The sequence below is a fragment of the Aotus nancymaae genome, unplaced genomic scaffold, assembly GCF_030222135.1.
Source record: "Aotus nancymaae isolate 86718 unplaced genomic scaffold, 86718_ANA_hifiasm-v0.15.2.pri h1tg000004l, whole genome shotgun sequence".
In the NCBI taxonomy this organism is placed as follows: domain Eukaryota; kingdom Metazoa; phylum Chordata; class Mammalia; order Primates; family Aotidae; genus Aotus; species Aotus nancymaae.
Window position 1 is genome coordinate 60,503,984 of NW_026988415.1, and position 19,718 is coordinate 60,523,701.

Sequence of the window (19,718 nt, forward strand, 5' to 3'; positions counted from 1 at the left end):
GTTCAAAGCAGAGATTAGTAATGTTAAAATGTTAACAGAAAATAACATTTAATCAGAAAATACATCTGTCATTTCCTCAAAAATCTTCCAGTTTTACTATAATTGAAATGTATGTCATTCAACAGATTCTGTTTTCCAAATATTCATAACATGTCATGCTTTAAAATAGTGAATGTTATAAACACAGAAGGAAAATATCTTTTGAAATTTATTTCCTAAATCGTCAAAGAGCATGATAAAATCCCATATTTCGACTGTATTTCCAATTAACAGAATTATAAGGTTTGTTGGTTCTGAAATACAAGAGATCATGATAATCTTTCCTACGTGGTCACATAATGTTTCTAAATGCCCAATTCAGGATTACAGTGTCTCTGCATGCCACAACTTGGCACAAGTTGTGGAAACTATAGATGACAAGACTGGATTGCACAGTTGTTAAGTGTACTCCTCTTAGCACTCGCAAATATGTCAAATAGGCTTGGGCCCAGGACTCAGAGACCTCTCCCCTCTTGGGTGGCAGTCTACTTGAAAAAGTTTGGTGCTAAAAACCAGAGTAGGGCAGGGCAGAGTGTGCAGTCTAAAATGTTAGTTAATATTTTCACTAATTCAGTGTTTTCCATTGTAATAAATTCTGTGGAAACAAGGGGTCATTCATTACCCCATTAGGGATGTTTTTTATATGCTTTACGTAACTGCCTCAAGCTTGGCAGTTACATAAACTTCTTTTCTTTATCCCTCAAAATTCAACACCTATATAGAAAATATATCTTTTTATAATCATTATTTTAAAATTTTTCTACTCACGTCACGTGAACTTTGTTACTTCTAAAGGAAAGGCAAGTGAAACTTCATATAGCAGTTCTCATTACTGATTTCAGGATGTTGGTTTTAAAAAGACTTACAAGTTTAGAAATTTAATCTGTCTTCAGAGAAAATTTTGTACTCTAGTTGTATACACATACTAGTATTTCTACTTTGGGGATGAAAACCGGGTTAATATCTTAAGTACCATTATGTATCACTTAATGATGGGATACATTCTAAGAAATGCATTGTGAGGCAATTTTGTCATTGTGCAAAACATCACAGAGTGTACTTACACAAACCTAGATGTATATAGCCTATTACACATCTAGGGTATATAGTATAGCCTATTGTTTCTAGGCTACAAACCTGTACAGCATGTCACTGTACTGAATATTGTAGACAATTGGAATATAATGGTAAGTATTGTGTATCCAATCATAGAAAAGTTAATGCATTGCACTATGATGTTATGATGGCTACATCATCATTAGGCATAGACATTTTTCAGCTCCATTATAATTTAATGGGATTATTATCACTATATGTGGCACATTGTTGACTGAAACATTGTTATATAGCACATGATGATATATTCATCAAAAACTTCTTGTAAGCAGAGGCTTACTTTATTCACCTATGTGTTACCTGGTTGAGAGCCTGACACATAGCTGTTCAACTATAACTATAGTTATAGTAGTTGCTAAGTGAGTAAATAAATGACTTAATTTATCTTTGGAAATAATTTTAAAACTATTATGTAAGTATTCATTTATATAAAATAAGGAGCTGGGTTATTATATTTTTCCCCAACACTGAATTATACAATCTTTCATTATTGAGATTTAATGTAGCAAATTGAAAGAATGTTTCCAATGGTGCATTTGATAACTATCGCTATGCAACCATGAATACTCCTTTTGGTTGTAGTGGATTTTATGATTGAGATACATCACTAGAAATCCATGTTGTTAGGAATTCTAACTAACACAAAATACTTATAAGACATGTTGATGGGCTCAGTACCTGAGGCAGGAGTAACTGCATCATAAAATAGCACCTCGGACTTGGCAGCCATTAATAGCCTGCTCAGAGATCAAAGCTCTGGTCAACGTGGAACCTGGAATTCTCCTTACAATCATCTAGACGAAGAATTAACAAAGGTTATTCAAACTGTAGGTAGGGCTTTAACAACAATAAATATAAGATACATCTTGTTTTATGAAATTCAGTATCTGATGTTATGATACTAGTTTCTCTCATAAGTATTGATTTACTTAGAAAATCTTGAAAGTACACATAAATTACTGCCTGGTATCTAGAAAGTCTTTAATAGGCTTGCAAAGCAGCTCTGAGGAGAAAATGTCTGCAATATTAAATTATCTTAAAGCTGTTTATATTTTACCAACATTGCATAAATACTGAGGAGGAGAAATATTTGCATGAAGAATTGGAGATCTGCAAACCAAAAGATGCTTCATGACTGTTGCAAATGTGAATCCATGTTTCTTAACACACTGTGAATGCAGCTCAGAAGAACTGTGCATTCAAAATGGATACTACTATAATGGATACTACTATAAGTATATCTCCTGCATTAGAAAAAGCTTCCTGGTCAGCAATTTTCTAATACTGCTGCTCCAGCAATGAATACTAATAAAACAAAGGTTTAAAATTAGTAAAATATACTATGACAGGAACATGTTGAATTTTATTATAATGCTTACTTGTAATTTAATTTTTATAGAGTGCCCCTGCTTAAGAAATTTAACTTGTGCAGATGATTCACTTGATATTAATGGTCTGAAAAGAAGCAGTTTTATAGGTAAAATAAGTTCTTAACTAAGCTGATAAAATAAATGATATAGTAAACATGTTAATAAATTGCATATAATAAATACAACTGCATCCTCTCAATTGAAACAACAAAAATACCCATAGAACCAATTAATTTTAATATAATTTAATTTTTTGAACAAACGTTGTTCAAAATTCTGCTATGATTTTGAGTTCAGTTCTCCAGATGCAAAGAATAATCATAGACTACTTTCACGTTTTTTGGAATTGTAACTGACTATTTATTTGCAACAATCTTTACTTTTTAATTGTAAACTGACAAACGAGAATTGTGTATATTTATAGGGTACAAAATGATGTTATGATTTATGAATATAATGTGGATTAATTGTGTAACATATCCATCACCACAAATACCATATTTTGTGGTGAGAACATTTCAAATTTACTCATAGTGATTTTGAAATGTACAACATATTATTATTTACTATATTTACGATTCATGAAATTCAGCATGGAAAAAAAGTATTTTGTTGTTGGAAAAACATGGAGAGAATTGGAAAACAGTATGCTAAATGAAATAAGCTAGGAACAGAACTCCCACCACGTTCTCACTTATGTGTGCAATCAAAAACAATCAAATTCAAAGAAGCAGAGAGTAGAATGGTGGTTACCAAGGGCTTGCAGGAGGTTGGCAAATAAGGAAATGATGGTCAGAGGATACAAAATGTCAGTTAGACAGAAGGAAAAGGTTTTATTTCCTCCATTTGGAATATACTTTATTTTTAACCAGGTTAATTGATGCATAATTTATGTACAATAAAATTCATCTCCTTAAGTATACAGTTAGATGAGTTTTGACAGGTGGACATAGTTGTGTAAACAACACCAAAATTTGATTATCCACTTACTAATGAAGTCTTGAACTGTTTCCAGTTTGGGTGTATTATGAATAAATATGCTATGAATATTCATATATAAGTCTTTTTATGACATGTGTTTTCATTTATCTTGGGTAAATTCCTCAAAGTAGGATTGCTGAGCCTTATAATAAGAAAGATTTTGTTGACTTTCATAAGAAACTGCCAAAATATTTTCCAGAGTAGCTGTATCATTTTACACTTTCACCAACAATGTATGTATTAATAAACCAAAGCTAAAATTCTAAGTTCCCCAGTCATCTGAATAAGCCCCTCCTCTTGGCCAAGGGCATTCCAAAGTTAACCTGAAAAATTAGTTAAGGCCATGATGGGAAGCGGGAGCTGGCCATGCCTCATTATACCTTCCTCTCTTTTGGATTACTGATAAAACAGATTCTTTAAGTCTGATAAGAAACATTTACAATCTATTCTCTCTGAAGCCTACTATCTGGAGGCTTCATCTGCAAGATGAAACCTTGGTCTCCACAACCCCTAATCATAACTCAGACATTCCTTTCTATTGATAACTCTTACAAGCAATTGCCAATCAGAAAATCTTTGGATCTGAATTTAACGTGGAAGCCTCTGCTTCCAGTTGCTCCTCCTTTCTTGTCCAAATCAATGTACAACTTACCCATATAGATTTATGCTTTGTGTCTTTCTAAAATGCATAAAACCAAGGTGTGGCCCAATCACCTTGGGCACATTTCTTGGGATCTCCTGAGGGCTATGTACAGGCCATTGATCACTCATATTTTGCCCAGAATCAACCTCTTCAAATATTTTATAGAGTTTGACACTTTTTGTCAACATGTATGGGACTTCTAATTGCTCCACATTCTTGTCAGCACTTGGTATTGTCAAGTTCTTTAACTATAGTAGTATGTTAGTAGTAGTACCTCATTGGGATTTTAATCCATATATCTTTAAGGACAAATGATATTAAACATCTTTTCATGTGGTTATTGGTCATTCAGATACCTTATTTGATGAAGAAAGTGTTCAAATATTTTGCTTTTTACTTTGTTGCTTATAACAGTTCATTATGTGATCTGAGTCAAAGTCCTTTTTCAGATACATGATTTGAAAATATTTTCTCCCAATATGTGGCTTTTATTTTTATTTTCTTTACAGTATCTTTTAAAGAGCAAAGTTGATTTTTGTATTGTTGTGTTTTGTTTGTTGACATAGGGTCTCACTATCACCCAGGCTGAAGTGCAGTGGTGTGATCATGGCTCACTGCAACCTCAAACTCCTGGGCTCAAGCCTCATTTTTAAAACTAAGTCTTTCATGAGGCTAGGCACAATAACATATCCCTGTAATACCAACACTTTGGGAGACTGATGTGGGAGGATCACTTGAGACCAGGAATTTAAGATCAGCCTGGGCAAAATAAAGAGACCCCATAACTACAAAAAAGTCAAAAAACAACCAGGCAAAGTGGTGCCTGCCTGTAGTCTAGCTACTGACTTGAGAGGATCCCTTGTGCCCAGTAGTTCAAGGTGGCAGTGAGCTATATTTGATTTAACTAAATGAATAGAAATAAAAAGTCTTCTTTTTTTAAGTTTCATAATTTTTGTATTCTATCTAAGAAACTTTTTGCCTAACCCAAAGTAGAAAAGATTTTCTTCTCTGTTTTCCTCTAAAGTTTTAGTTTTATTATGCATTTTAGTTTTAGGTCTATGATCCATGTCTTGTTACATTTTATCTATTATGTGAGGTAAGGGCTGATAATGTTTTTTTTTTTTTGCATGTGGATTTACATTTGTTTAACCACCATTTGTTGACCATTTTTGTGGGGATTTATTTCTAATATATTTTTTTCCATTGGTTGATATGTCTACCCTTATGCAATACCACCCTTTCTTGATTTATTTTTTTGAGACGGAGTCTCACTCTGTCACCCTGGCTGGAATGCAGTGGCATGATCTCAGCTCACTGCAATCTTCGGCTCCCTACAACCTTCACTTCCTGGGTTCAAGCAATTCTCCTGCCTCAGCCTCCTGAGTAGCTGGGATTACAGGAGCACGACACCACACTCAGCTAACTTTTATATTTTTAGTAGAGATGGGGTTTCACCATGTTGATCAGGCTATTCTCAAACTCCTGAGCTCATGATCTGCCCTCCTCGGCCTCCCAAAGTACTAGGATTACAGGCATGAGCCACTGTGCCCAGCCTACTGTGGCTTTTATAGTAAATCTATGTCCATTATCTTATTTGAGTGTTATAGCCCTCAAAGCTAGAACTGCCAAGGATTACCAGTATAATAACCATTTTACTGATCAGTAAACAGAGTCACAGAAAGGTTAATTAGCCCACCCAAGTTTACAATTATCAATAGACTTGGCACTAGAATACTCCCAAATATAAGTCCAGTGTTGTTGTTTTGCCTATACAACTAGCAAAAATAGTAGAGTAATTGATTCTTACACCAATGGTACACAGTGGTACATTTTCAGTTATTTTTGGAATAACAGACTCCTACTTAATCTGTGGGGGCTCAACAAAGAACTTAAAATAGTCTTAGTAATTTCAGTCTCTGCTTGGTGCAAAATAACCATTTAAGTTCTGAGTAGTTGGTTTCTGAATGGCAAATTCAGCATTACTGTGTCTGCCATTGCTCTTTGGGTTAATTGAAATCTATCTATTCTTAATCTTTTTTATTTTTTAGACGGAGTCTCACTCTTGTTGCCCAGGCTGGAGTGCAGTGGTACGATCTCGGCTCGCTGCAACCTCTGCCTCCCAGGTTCAAGTGATTCTTCTGCCTCAGCCTCTTGAGTAGCTGGGACTACAGATGCATGCCATCATGCCTGCCTAATTTTTGTATTTTTAGTAGAGACGAGGTTTTACCATGTTAGCCAGGCTGGTCTCAAACTCCTAACCTCAGGTGATCCGCCTGCCTCAGCCTCCCAAAGTGCTGGGATTACAGTCATGAGCCACCAAGCCCAGCCTCTATTCTTAATCTTAATCTGATTGCTAATTAGGCTTGATATAGAAGGGGTACTTCCAAGAAGGGAGCTGTTTTTTGTTTTCTCTTTTACTGGAACTGATTGGATTGGTTTCTGATCTTATAAATTGTTTTCTATTAGTGATTTGTTTAAAAGGCAGCCTATGTCTAACAGGATCATTTCCTTCTGTGCTTTGTATTCCTTTATGTTAGCATTTAGTTTTCTTTATTTTCCTCCTAATTTGATGGTTCTTTAGGATTTTATTGTGCATCAAACAGGTACAGTCCAAGTTTACATAAGGTAACTGTATCACTTGATACTTTCTCTTTCAGAATGAAGAAGTCAAATTCATTGAAAATGAGCTAGAGATTCAAAAGCAAAAATACTTTAAACTTCAAACTTTTGTTAGAAGCTTGATACTAGCTATGAAAGCAGATGATAAGGAACAACAGCAGGTAGGTCCCAGGAGAGACTAGTAAACTGCAATGTATCAAGTCAAAAAATGGCATGTCACACTTGGGTTGTTCATATGTTTTCATTTTTATACTTCATATCTGCTTGGCATGGAGGAAATGTTTGTTATTTCATGACCTTTGCAAAACAGTTTTCTTGACAATAGGCGTTCAGAGCTTATGTGCTGCTGCAATGGAAAATCAAAATAATTGATTAACATGCTTTTAATTTCAGGCTAGTATTTAGGTGGGGAAAATAATTTTAAATTAATTTCAAAAAAATTTCTGAAAATGTCAATAGAGACTGGACTACCCTAACTAGAGAGGCACATATTTTGGGACCTTTTGTGAATGAAAAAGTTAAAGCATTTCTTTGCCTTTCTTCTGGATCTTAGTTTCCTGTCAACCCCCACCACAGTTCACAGATATTTGAACATCTTCTATTCTGTAATGTGTTGCACATCACTAAGACAATATGAAATTATTTTGTGAAATTCTTAGTGTCCACAGTGCATCACTTACTTTTCCCAATTTAAATATTTCAATATTTGAATTTTCAACTTCAAAGATAAAAAGTATTATCTTTTGCATGTTGCTGTGGGTTTTTGTTTACAAGTTCCTCCCAAATTGCATTTTGTGTCTCATATTTTCATGTGAAATCTATATAATAATTTGTTAGGTCTGCTAAAATTATAAAATTATAATAAATATTCCATTTAATATTAAATAATACCAAATATTCATTTGAGCTATATGTTATTATGCTGATTCCTTGTCAGTGTTCTATATGAGTAGTGTGAGATACAGGTAACCGTTATTTAGGAAGAGTCTCAGAGGATTTTATTCATCAAGGAATGTCAGGAGTAAAAATATTCATCTCTTATATCAAAGAAAGACTGCATGTATATAGCCCACCCCAGATATCTCTAAGGAAAAAGGTTAAAGCCATAGAATCCCATAAGCCTCCCTTTTTTTTGGCAAAGAAATAGCCTTTATGTATTTTACTGAAGTGCTGAACCACAAAATTGAAACTAATATATTTACTAATGAGGCACAAATCAACATGTATATTATGTGTAAAGTTTTATGAATTTTGCTCCCTGTGCAGCCTCTACACGCACAGACATTCCAAGACAGTAGCTTTCAAATACCTTTGCCAGCTTCATTTAAGCATATTGGTTTATTATGAGTTATGTATATTCCATGACATACTGAAAATGTGTTTTTTTTTTTAGAAACCTAAAATCTAGATTTTAAATGAACATGGTCCCAGAAATACGGTAAATTTTAAATAACTGTGAATAAATAAAATTAGGTACAAGCAGAGTAATAACTTGAAGTGTGGCCGTGGTTTTGAAACTCATAGCATGATTTTGAATTGAGAGTTATATGGTCAACTAACTAGCAAGATTCTGTCTCCTGACATCTAGAAATAGCACACAGACTCCATTTTATTCTCTAATTCTAATCTCATTTCTGGTTTGATTATTTTCCCAAGACAAATTATGAATAAGAAATATAACTAATGTGCATTCTAATTTTTCTCTTCCTCTTCTACTTTTCCTCTGATGAAAGACTAATAAATGAGTATATGGATAAAAGTTGGCTGAAAGAGAGCATGATCCAAAAATTGTAGTGAACCTCATAACCAGTATAATCAGCAACAAATAGAAACTACTAATTTGTATAATTAAGACTAAGTATAATGAATCTCAGAATACGGTCACAAAATATAGAAGACACAAATAGTAGTTCAGGAAAGTTATCTAGGTAATCGCTTAAACTACTGATCTTTACATCATTAAATATTTATAGGTTTATTTCTGGAAGGAAATAAAAATTAATTTTTATTATACCTAATAAAAGACAACCATGTGTCACTGATTTTTAATTTAAAAAAAATCTTCATTGTTCTTTCATTAATCTTGATTTGTGCAAGTTGAGTGAGACGAGTGGTCTACAGACTATTTTGGACCATTGAAGAAGGCCAGGGTTTACAAAAATATGATATTCTCTGACTGAAACACTAAATTACCCAAAGATTTTGTTGTTGTTGTTGTTGCTTAAATCAATAGCCACTTTAAAGTCAAAGTAATATTTTCAGCATTATACTTAGTCATTAGTTATGGTCTTGCTTTCTCTGACAATTCACTGTGTGTCCCTAGGCAGATGAATTGTCTTTCTTGAACTTCAATTTCTCCACTTTGCAAGTGGGATAAGAATGATTAATACTACAGAACTTGACATTCATACCATAGGGTCTAGAATAAGTATTATGGAAACCAATCATATGGAAAATGCTTTAATCTCTTGGGAAAAATGACAGTGAGGATAGTTGTCATTTATGAAACATTTGTAATAAAGGAAGTTAATAGTATACACTCTAGTATCTATGAAAAAGGCAGTTCCAACAATTGTAATCCAAATATTTTTTTCAGTTGCAAATCTAGTAAGATATTGAAAGAATTTTAAAGTGAACCACATGTATTAGTAGTGCCCTATGCTGCCTCAGATATCAATTTTTTTTATATTTTTTACTGCATTTATTTTACTCAGTCAACTACTTATAATGCAGTAACAAAGAAATTAATGATAATGCTTCTCTTATTTGTACATCTCCCCACTAGAAATTAGAATATTATTAAATCTTATCCTCTTGACTTTCTGACTCTAAGGACTTACTCAGTGAATGTTACTTTGAAAACTTTCTCCTCTTTAATATGGCATCCTCAAAATTGAAAAGTGAACTAAACCCAGTGATGTTTTTCATATAGACTGATTAGCCAATGTCAGAAAAGGCTCCATTGCACTTGGACTGGGTTAGTGGTAAACCATTTTTCTGGGAGAAAATGGCTCTGTGTCCTATAACTGCAATCTAGCACCTTAGAAAGCATGGATATCTTTAAGTTAGAAACCATATCTTTAAGTTAGTTTACTGTGTAAATACTCTCAGTTCTAGCAATAGATTTATGAGAAATTTAATTTTATAAATAAATAATAACAGCTTGTCTGACAGATAGGGGTTAGTCTTTCCTTACATAGCCTGACAAAAATGAGAATGTTTTCATCTTGCCTCTGCACTTCAAGGCAAGAAGTGTAGGATTTGCAGCTGCCTCCTTTATTTTTAATACTTTAAGTTCTGGGGTACATGGATAGAATGTGCAGGTTTGTTATATAGGTATACATGTGCCATGGTGGTTGCCTGCATTCATCACCCGGTCATCTACACTAGGTATTTCTCCTAGTGATATCACCCCACCCCCTGCTATCCCTGCCCCATCCCCCCAACCCCAAACAAGCCCCAGCGTGTGATGTTCCCCTCTCTGTGTCCATGTGTTCTCACTGTTCAACACCCACTTATGAGGGAGAATATGCGGTGTTTGGTATTCTGTTCCTATGTCAGTTTGCTGAGAATGATGGTCTCCAGCCTCATCCGTGTCTCTGCAAAGGACATGAATGCATCCTTTTTTATGGCTGCATAGTATTCCATGGTGTACATGTACCATATTTTCTTTATCCTGTCTATTATTGATGGGCATTTGGGTTGGTTCCAAGTCTTTGCTATTGTGAACAGAGCCACAATAAATATACGTGTGTATGTGTCTTTATAACAGAATGATTTATAATCCTTTGGGTATATACCCAGTAATGAGATTGTTGGGTCAAATAGTATTTCTATGTCTAGATACTTGAGGAATCACCAGAGTGTCTTCCACAATGGTTGAACAAATTTGCACTCACACCAACAGTGCAAAAACATTCCTATTTCTCCACATCCTCTCTGGCATCTGTTGTCTCCTGATTTTTTAATGATCACCATTCTAACTGGTATGAGATGGTATCTCAATGTGGTTTTTATTTGCATTTCTCTAATGACCAGTGATGATGAGCTTTTTTTCATATGTTTGTTGGCTGCATGAATTTCTTCCTTTGAGAAGTGTCTGTTCATATTCTTCGCCCAGTTTTTGATGCGGTTATTTGTTTTTTTCTTGTAAAACTATTTAAGTTCTTTGTAGATTCTGGATATTAGCCCTTTGTCAGATTGGTAGATTGAAAAATATTTTCCCAGTCTGTTAGTTACCATTTCACTCTAATGATAATTTTTTTTTTCCTGTGCAGAGCTCTTAAGTTTAATTAGATACTGTTTGTCTATTTTGGCTTTTGTTGCCATTGCTTTTGGTGTTTTAGTAATGAAGTCCTTGCCCATGCCTATGTCCTGAATGGTATTGCCTAGGTTTTCTTCTAGGATTTTTATGGTGTTAGGTCTTAGGTTTAAATCTTTAATCCATCTGGAGTTAATTTTTGTATAAGGTGTAAGGAAGGGTTCCAGTTTCAGCTTTCTGCATATGGCTAGCCAGTTTTCTCAACATCATTTATTAAATAGGGGATCATTTTTCCATTGCTTGTTTTTATTAGGTTTGTCAAAGATCAGATGGTTGTAGATGTGTGGCATTATTACTGAGGCCTGTGTTCTGTTCCATTGGTCTATATCTCTGTTTTGGTACCAGTACCATGCTGTTTTGATTACTGTAGCCTTATAGTATAGTTTTAAGTCAGGTAGCATGATACCTTCAGCTTTTTTTTTTTTTTTTTTTTTTTTTTTTTTTTGCTTAGATTGTCTTGGCTATGTGGGCTCTTTTTTGGTTCCATATAAAGTTTAAGGTGGTTTTTTCCAATTCTTTGAAGAAAGTCAATGGTAGCTTGATGGGGATAGCATTGAATTTATAAATTACTTTGGGTGATGTGCCCATTTTCATAATATTGACTCTTCCTAACCATGAGCATGGAATGATTTTCCATTTGTTTGTGTCCTCTCTTATTTCCTTGAGCAGTGGTTTGTAGTTCTCCTTGACGATGTCCTTTACATCCCTTGTTAGTTGTATTCCTAGGTATTTTATTCTCTTTGTAGCAATTATGAATTGGAGTTCACTTATGATTTGGATCTCTGTCTGTTGTTGGTGTATAAGAATGCTTGTAATTTTTGCATGTTGATTTTGTATCCTGAGACTTTCCTGAAGTTGCTTATCAGCTTAAGGAGATTTTGAGCAGAGATGATGGGGTCTTCTAAATATACAATCATGTCATCAGCTAATAGAGACAATTTGACTTCCTCTTCTCCTAACTTAATACCCTTTATTTCTTTTTCTTGCCTAATTGCCCTGGCCAGAAATTCCAATACTATGTTGAGTAGGAGTGGTGAGACATTGTATCCTTGTCTTGTGCCTGATTTCAAAGGAAATGCTTCCAGTTTTTTGCCTATTTAATATAACATTGGCTGTGGGTTTGTCATAAATAGCTCTTATTGTTTTCAGATAAGTTCCATAGATACCTAGTATATTGAGAGATTTTAGCATAAGGGACTGTTGAATTTTGTTGAAGGCCCCTCTGCAGCTATCGAGATAATCATGTGGTTTTGTCTTTTGTTCTGTTTATGTGATAAATTACATTTATAGATTTGTGTATGCTGAACCAGCCTTGCATCCCAGGGATGAAGCTGACTTGATCATGATGGATAAGCTTTTTGATTTGCTGTTGGATTTACTTTGCCAGTGTTTTAATGAAGATTTTTGCATTAATGTTCATCATGGATTTGGCCTGAAATTTTCTTTTTAGTTGTGCCTCTACCAGGTTTTGGTAACAGGGTGATGTTGTTCTCATAAAATGGGTTAGGGAGGATTCCCTCTTTTTGTATTGTTTGGAATAGTTTCAGAAGGAATGGTGCCAGCTCCTCTTTGTAAAGCAGTGGTTGCAATCCTAGTCTCTGATAAAACAGACTTTAAACCAACAAAGATCCAAAGAGACAAAGAAGGTCATTACATAATGATAAAGGGATCAATGCAACTAGAAGAGCTAACTATCCTAAATATGTATGCATCCAATACAGGAGCACCCAGATACATAAAGCAAGTTCTTAATGACCTACAAAGAGACTTCGACTCCCACACAATAATAGTGCGAGACTTTAACAACCCACTGTCAATATTAGACAGATCAATGAGACAGAAAATTAACAAGGATATGCAGGACTTGAACTCAGATCTGGACTAAGCGGAACTAATAGACACCTATAGAACTCTCCACCCCACATTCACAGGATATACATTCTTCTTAGCACCACATCATACTTATTTTAAAAGTGACCACATAATTGGAAGTAAAACACTCCTCAGCAAATGCAAAAGAACAGAAATGATAACAAACAGTTTCTCAGACCACAGTACAATCAAATTAGAAATAAGGATTAAGAAACTCACTCAAAACTGCACAAATACATGGAAACTAATCAACCTGCTCCTGAATGACTACTGGATAAATAAAAAATAAGGCAGAAATAAAGATGTTCTTCAAAACCAATGAGAATGAGAACGCAACATACCAGAATCTTTGGGACACATTAAAGCAGTGTGTGGAGGGAAATTTATAGCACTAAATGTCCACAAGAGAAAGGAGGACAGACGTAAAATGGACACACTAATGTCATAACTAAAAGAAGTAGAGGAACAAGATCAAACAATTTTATAAGCTGGTAGAAGACAAGAAATAACTAAGATCAGAGCAGAACTGAAGGAGATAGAGACCCAAAAAACACTTCAAAAAATCAATAAATCCAAGAGCTGTTTTTTTGAGAAGATCAACAGTATTGATAGACCACTATCCAGACTAATAAAGAAGAAAAGAGAGAAGAATCAAATAGATGCAATAAAAAGTGATAACGGAGATACCACCACCGATCCCGCAGAAATACAAACTATCATCAGAGATTACTACCAACACTTCTATGCAAATAAATAAGTAAATCTAGAAGAAGTGGATAAATTCCTGGACACTTACACTCTCCCAGGACTAAACCAGGAAGAAGTTGAACCGCTGAATAGACCAATAACAAGATCTGAAATTGAGGCAGCAATTAATAGCCTACCAACCACAAAAAGTTCAGGACCACACAGGTTCACAGCCGAATTTTACCAGAGTTACAAAGCTGTCACTTCTTTTAGTAAAGAGAATGAGTGCATACCGTCTCATTTCAACAGTGGATTTCATGTTCTCCAACATGGCCTCTCTGTTCCTTAATTGGGTAGTGACAAGTTTTATTTGTTCCTGTTCCCTTGGTCCTTATTTACCACTGCATCAAAAGCCCAATTACAATTAATACTGTCTAAAAAATGCCAGATATGGTACATTATTTTTAGAATTGGAAGCAGCAAACCAGTCATTAAGTTCAAAATTCCTCACGGCATTGTCAGCCACATAAAACTTGATTAATCATTTATTTATTTAGTATGGGTGTGTGTTCTACGACTTCAGATAAAACAATTAGACCATGACAAAGCTTAGTTCATCGTTCTTGGATTATCCTTATTACTCCAGCAGAGAAATGAGCAGCCCTCCAGATACATCATCACTACAGCTAGATCCACTGATTCAGCTGTGCCCAGGTGGGTGCTTGGCCATCTCTAGGTATGAACATAGCCTTAGGAAAGAAAAAAAATTACTTGGTCTTTTCAAGTTGTTAAAATTTAGTCTAAAGTAAAATAGCTGAAAGTTTTTCCTAACTACTAATTTCTTTCTCCCACTGAAGAACAAAATAGTCTTTTGTTAAATACAGTCTTCTACAAAGGACAGCATAACTGGCGTGAATATTTTAACAAAGAATGCAATTTTAAATCCTTTTAACAGTGATCAATGCACACTCAAAACTAGTATGAAAATCACTAACCTCAAACACTTCAAAGCACTTGGTCCAGAAAAGTTGCTCATTTCTCTCCTAATTTCCCTTTTGTATAAGTTTCACTCTACACAATTCATACTTTCAGCATCAAGAATTTTGTTACTTTCTTAATAATGTATGAAGAATTTTTCTTTTAGGTAAGGTATTGTCTAAGAACCTGAAATAGAAAGTATTCTTTAAATCCATAAGGATAATTCACCATAAGAGGACTACAACTGTTAACATAAAATCAGATAACGATCTATCCACATACTAATCCAAAAAATATATATTTTTTTATTCAGGCACTGCTGGCAGATTTACCTCCTGAATTAGAAGAAATGGATTTCAATAATGCCTCGCTGGAGCCTGATGATACCTCATTCAGTGTTTCTTCTTTATCAGAGAAAAATGTCTCAGAAAGTTTGTGATTTCAATTGGAGGGAATATATAATACAGCCTTTTGGCTTCCTAACAGGTGTGCATTTCAAGATAACTGCATTCGGTTGCCCTGATATTCTTTAGTTGGGAAAACACATTGTTGAAACGGACATATTCTGTGAAGAATATACAAGATATAATGGCTACAGCGCAAAAACTGTAGGTGAAATTTAAAATCATTGAGAGAGTTTTTTTTTAGCTGATGAAACTCTGGAAAAAAAATTTATATCTAAGTTTGACCAGTTTAACCCTGAAATTCATTATGTTTCATTTCTAACCAGAATCAAAATAACAAAAGACATTTCAGCATTGCTTATCAAGTTGTTACAGCTTAATTAGTCTTGTTTTTGTAGCCATTACATCTTCTTTCTTCTTCTCTCCTTTTCATATCATCCACATACACTTTTTCTCAGGAAAGTGGACTGAACATTTAAAACAAAACGTTAAAAATTTATTTAACTCATTATTTAGTGAGTTCTCGGATTTATTTTTTAACCCCTATGAGAATTTGACTTAAGCTTATGATTGAATATTGAAATGCTTACAGGTATGTAATTGCAAATTGCTGGTGTTATCCTATTATCTAACCCAAATATTTGTGTAGGGGTGGGGAAGCACAATGGAAAGGTAAATTAACCAATATAAAATCAAATAAATTACTAAGTGTACAGAAACAAAATGTTGTCAAAATTAGTCTTGATGGGGACTCTTCATTACTACAAATGACAAATATTGATATGATTGACATTCTAGTAGTAAATTTGTATAACTGAGTTAGATGAAGTATTACTCAAGTATTTTAAATTTATCACCATCTTTATAATTTTTTTTTAGTTCTTACATGTTATGAAACAGGAAATCAAGGTAAGCTGCTGAGATTTTTTAAAAATGTAGTCATTCAGCTTTGCCACAATATACCTCATTTCCACATGAGGCCTGTACAGAGCCATCAGCCAAGGATAGTATTCAAAAAGAGTTATACTACTTTGGTTGTAAATCACAGTCCTCCGAATTCTCTGAATACTATTCTATGAGTACACACCTAAAATGGGCAAGCTACCCAGTTGTTCTATTAGTAGGTACCAGATGGCAACACACTGTAGACTGTTCTTTGCAGTCCTTCCTTTCCGGGGTACCAGATGGTATTACCAAGACCCATAGAAGGGAAAATGCCAGTTTCTCCCTAAGCTCACAGTGTCGTATATTTGTGACTTGGCAGTGTGGAATTGTGTTGCATGGTTAAATTACTATCTATACCTAAAAGATTAATGATGTAGCTAGATGGCTGTTTTGGTCATTCTATTTAAAATTTGTTTTTAATTTTTAATTTTTGTGAGTACATAGTAGGTATTCAGATAGTTTTAAAATTTGTAATTAGAGCCAAATTTGGTCTTGAAATTTACTAGTACCAACTTAAGAATACAGAAAAGCAGTCATAAATGTCTTTAACCTTGAAGTGTCCCCTCCTCCCCCACCACAAATAGGTAAGGTCCCATTGATAGTCTCTCATTTTGTCACTTATTTGTTTATATTGCTACCATACTACTGATATGGTTCCTTTGTTAGTAGGAATATTTCAGTGTTCAGGTATGCTTCCTTTTAGCTGAGAACCATATGGAGTTTTGCAAACAGTGGTTAATATTTCTTGCTGACAAGTTAAATTCCATTCAGAGAAAGCAGCATGGAGTAACAGAATCTCAGATATTAGGATTAAATATACCAGTCACACCAATTCATCCATATACAGCAAATTTAGAAATCATTTCTTAAGTAGCATGAACAAATTCCAGGTCTTCAAGTCTCTCCTAGAGTCTGCTTCATAGTAATTTAGTTTATCTTTCAAATATAATTACTTCTTCTTCAGTTTAAACCCCTTCTTCTTTGGTTCTCATTGCAAATTAAGTATAGGTATACTCTCTTCTTTAGTTTTTAACGCTATGGATTGTATTCGTCACACATCAGCCATTAGTCACTAAATCAAAAAATACTTGTTGATTTCCTGCTATAGAGAAGGCACTGTGCTGGACATTGGATTTCTCAGCAAGCTGTAAACCTCACAAATAATTATTTCTTGTTAACATCTTCCACGATATTAATAAACTTTATTTAAGTAGAATTTTTAATAGATTTAAAGGTTTTGTGAGGTGTGATTCTTAGAAGGATTTCTAGTCTATAATTTAGAGAGGAAGCATAGATGATCTTTTGTCTCTGTTAAAGTTTCATTAAAATAGAAACTATATAAATCATAACAGTACATTTAGGACTCCTTTTGTCTTGAAATTTGTGTTTTGGCACCAGAATGTTTATCTTCACCATCATTGGAATTAAAACACTTATAAAATGAAATGTGGCTGTTCTGTAGCAGGAACCACAGGAAATACCTGTATCCAGAGAAAAAGAATCATAATTGTCAGATTGAAATTATGCATGGTAAATTCTGAAAAAGATGTCAAGGTCAAGTACTGAAAAGGGGTTATGAAGAAAGTATATTTTTCACATATGTAGATAGGAGTTGGTTTTGAGATATGTTAGAGCAGGAAAAATTATCAGCTAATAAATTACTGTTGTGAACATCTTCAAGGCTGGGGATAAAAATCAACTAACTAGTATTTCTTTCTTTAGGAGTTTAACAGTATTGAAACAGACCTTACTATCTGAAGGCTCTCTCAGGGAGACAGAAGCCAATGTGAAATAATAATAATAATAATAATAACTACTTCTTTTTTCTTTCAACTACGTTTCTATGTCTGCTTTAATCTTAGAATAGCCAAGCAGTTTCTAAGCCAGAAACGTGTATGTAAGAGCACTTACCTTCCAAAATGTGTACATATGAAAAAAAGGAAGGTATTTTCTTCTTTTCAGCCAAGCTAAATTTAGTCACAAGTAAATGAGAATTGCAATTGCTCTGGAGAATAGGAAAACTTAGCACATGCAAAGGAAACCTTAAAAGAAAATTGGCCTCTTCATGGAAACTGGGGATGTTTTGTTGTAAAGTCAGTTATCAACAGCAGGAATGTTATATTGCCATTGCAAGCTTGTGATAGAAATGTTTGTTATTGTTGGAGAAGAAAAGCCTGAGACCCAATTATACTCTGTACTCTTTATTTGACCAAGACCTCAAAAGATGTCAAAGAAGCCATTCTCCAAAGACAGCAACATCTATTGTGAGGCACTTTTATATTCAGCAGTCTGTAAGTTTGTAGGAGGAAACATAAGTGGTGAATTTAAAATGATTCTGGGCTCTAAAATTGACTTTGTTGCCTTTTTTGGTGGGGGTGGTGGGATTGGGATTCAGCCCATTTCCAAGGGATAGTTTCCTCATCTCAGACAAATAGTTTATTATCATTTTTAAAAGAAATTCTGAAAACTTTAACTCCTGCCCTTCTTTCATATTACAGTTGTGTTATTCCAAAAATATTGTCTACTTTTTTTAATATATTAGATTTGCATTCAGATCTTAAACATGCAAAAATGTGATAGGTTATATTTTTAAAGGAGTTATCGGTACCACTGTATCTAAATGAGAGGTAAATGGGTAGATTTCTCTTTGAAGCTGATATTTTCCTTGGCAGACAGCACTGTATCATGCTCTTCACCAAGCTATGCTCTGTAATGCTGTAATAGAGGAGGCTACTAACTTGTGAACCTACAGTCAACACACTGTTGCCGAAAACAAACTGATTAATAGCAGATTTGCTATGGGGAAAAAAGAGTAAAGTGATATTTTCATGCAAATGTATTTAAAATTGTTTCATTAAAATATATACTGAGTGTATATTGCTCCACATTAAAATTTTATTTTGCATTAACTTGTTAAGTAATTAATTTTAGCAATCCTGCATCCCATTTTACTAGTACTACCTCTGAAATATACTGTCACCTTAAGACCATGTCAGACTGTAATGTGAATTTTTGTATAGTGTTTATTTAAACTTTTATAGAGGCAATAAATGATTTCCAACTAATAGACATGTATTTATTTATTTTAATATTTCTTTTTATAAGCCTTTGTATTGTAAGCACTTTCCCCTTTTAAAATGGATTATTTTCTTCCCAAAATATGGTTCTGATAAAAAGAAAAATGTAGAGAATAATAAGGTGTTGGGGATCAAAGAGGGGAGAAAATGGAGTGCTCATATGAAACTTAGTTGATTTCCAAGCTGACTTGCGTACCGTCCTTAATTGACTTTACTTAACTCCAATACTAATGAAATAAAGTGAATATTTTTAAAAAGACAACAGATATGTCCACAATATTGTATTTAAATGGTAACATCAGCAAGTAAATTGCCACAGTATAATAGAGTATTATTTTTACAAGAGGTTTTTCTGTTTGTTTGTTTTAATGTGGTGATGTTGTATCTAACTTTTTCTGGTCCGTTTTGATACTAGTTGAGTATGCTTTTAATTTTCATGAAATATGCCCATGACTTTTACCAATTAAAACTCTCCATGTTACCTTACTAGTAGGGAAGGAATAAGAAGCGGCAAATGCTGTGTTTAAAATAGCATAACAGCAGTTTTTCTTCCCAGTGGGTAAATTTTCAAGAACATTGCAGGGAGTAAATCATGAACAATGTGCATTTCAAATGACTGAATTCTTTCTCAGATCTGCAAAAAATATTGACTTAAGATCATGAAAT

General features: G+C 34.0%; 1 protein-coding gene across 4 annotated transcripts in view; it reads left to right on the forward strand.

Annotated features, from left to right (window-relative positions):
- HDX (highly divergent homeobox) overlaps positions 1–19,042 on the forward strand; it is a 186,493-nt gene extending 167,451 nt beyond the window's left edge. For 3 of the 4 annotated variants that reach the window (XM_012470802.2, XM_012470804.2, XM_012470805.2), the window contains 2 exons: positions 6,807–6,929; positions 14,940–19,042. In XM_012470802.2, the coding sequence (XP_012326225.2) occupies positions 6,807–6,929; positions 14,940–15,065 (249 nt within the window). In that variant the 3' untranslated portion in view covers positions 15,066–19,042. The remainder of the gene's footprint in view (positions 1–6,806; positions 6,930–14,939) is intronic. The other variant, XM_012470803.2, reaches the window with a different exon arrangement.
- Positions 19,043–19,718: the final 676 nt, after the last annotated feature.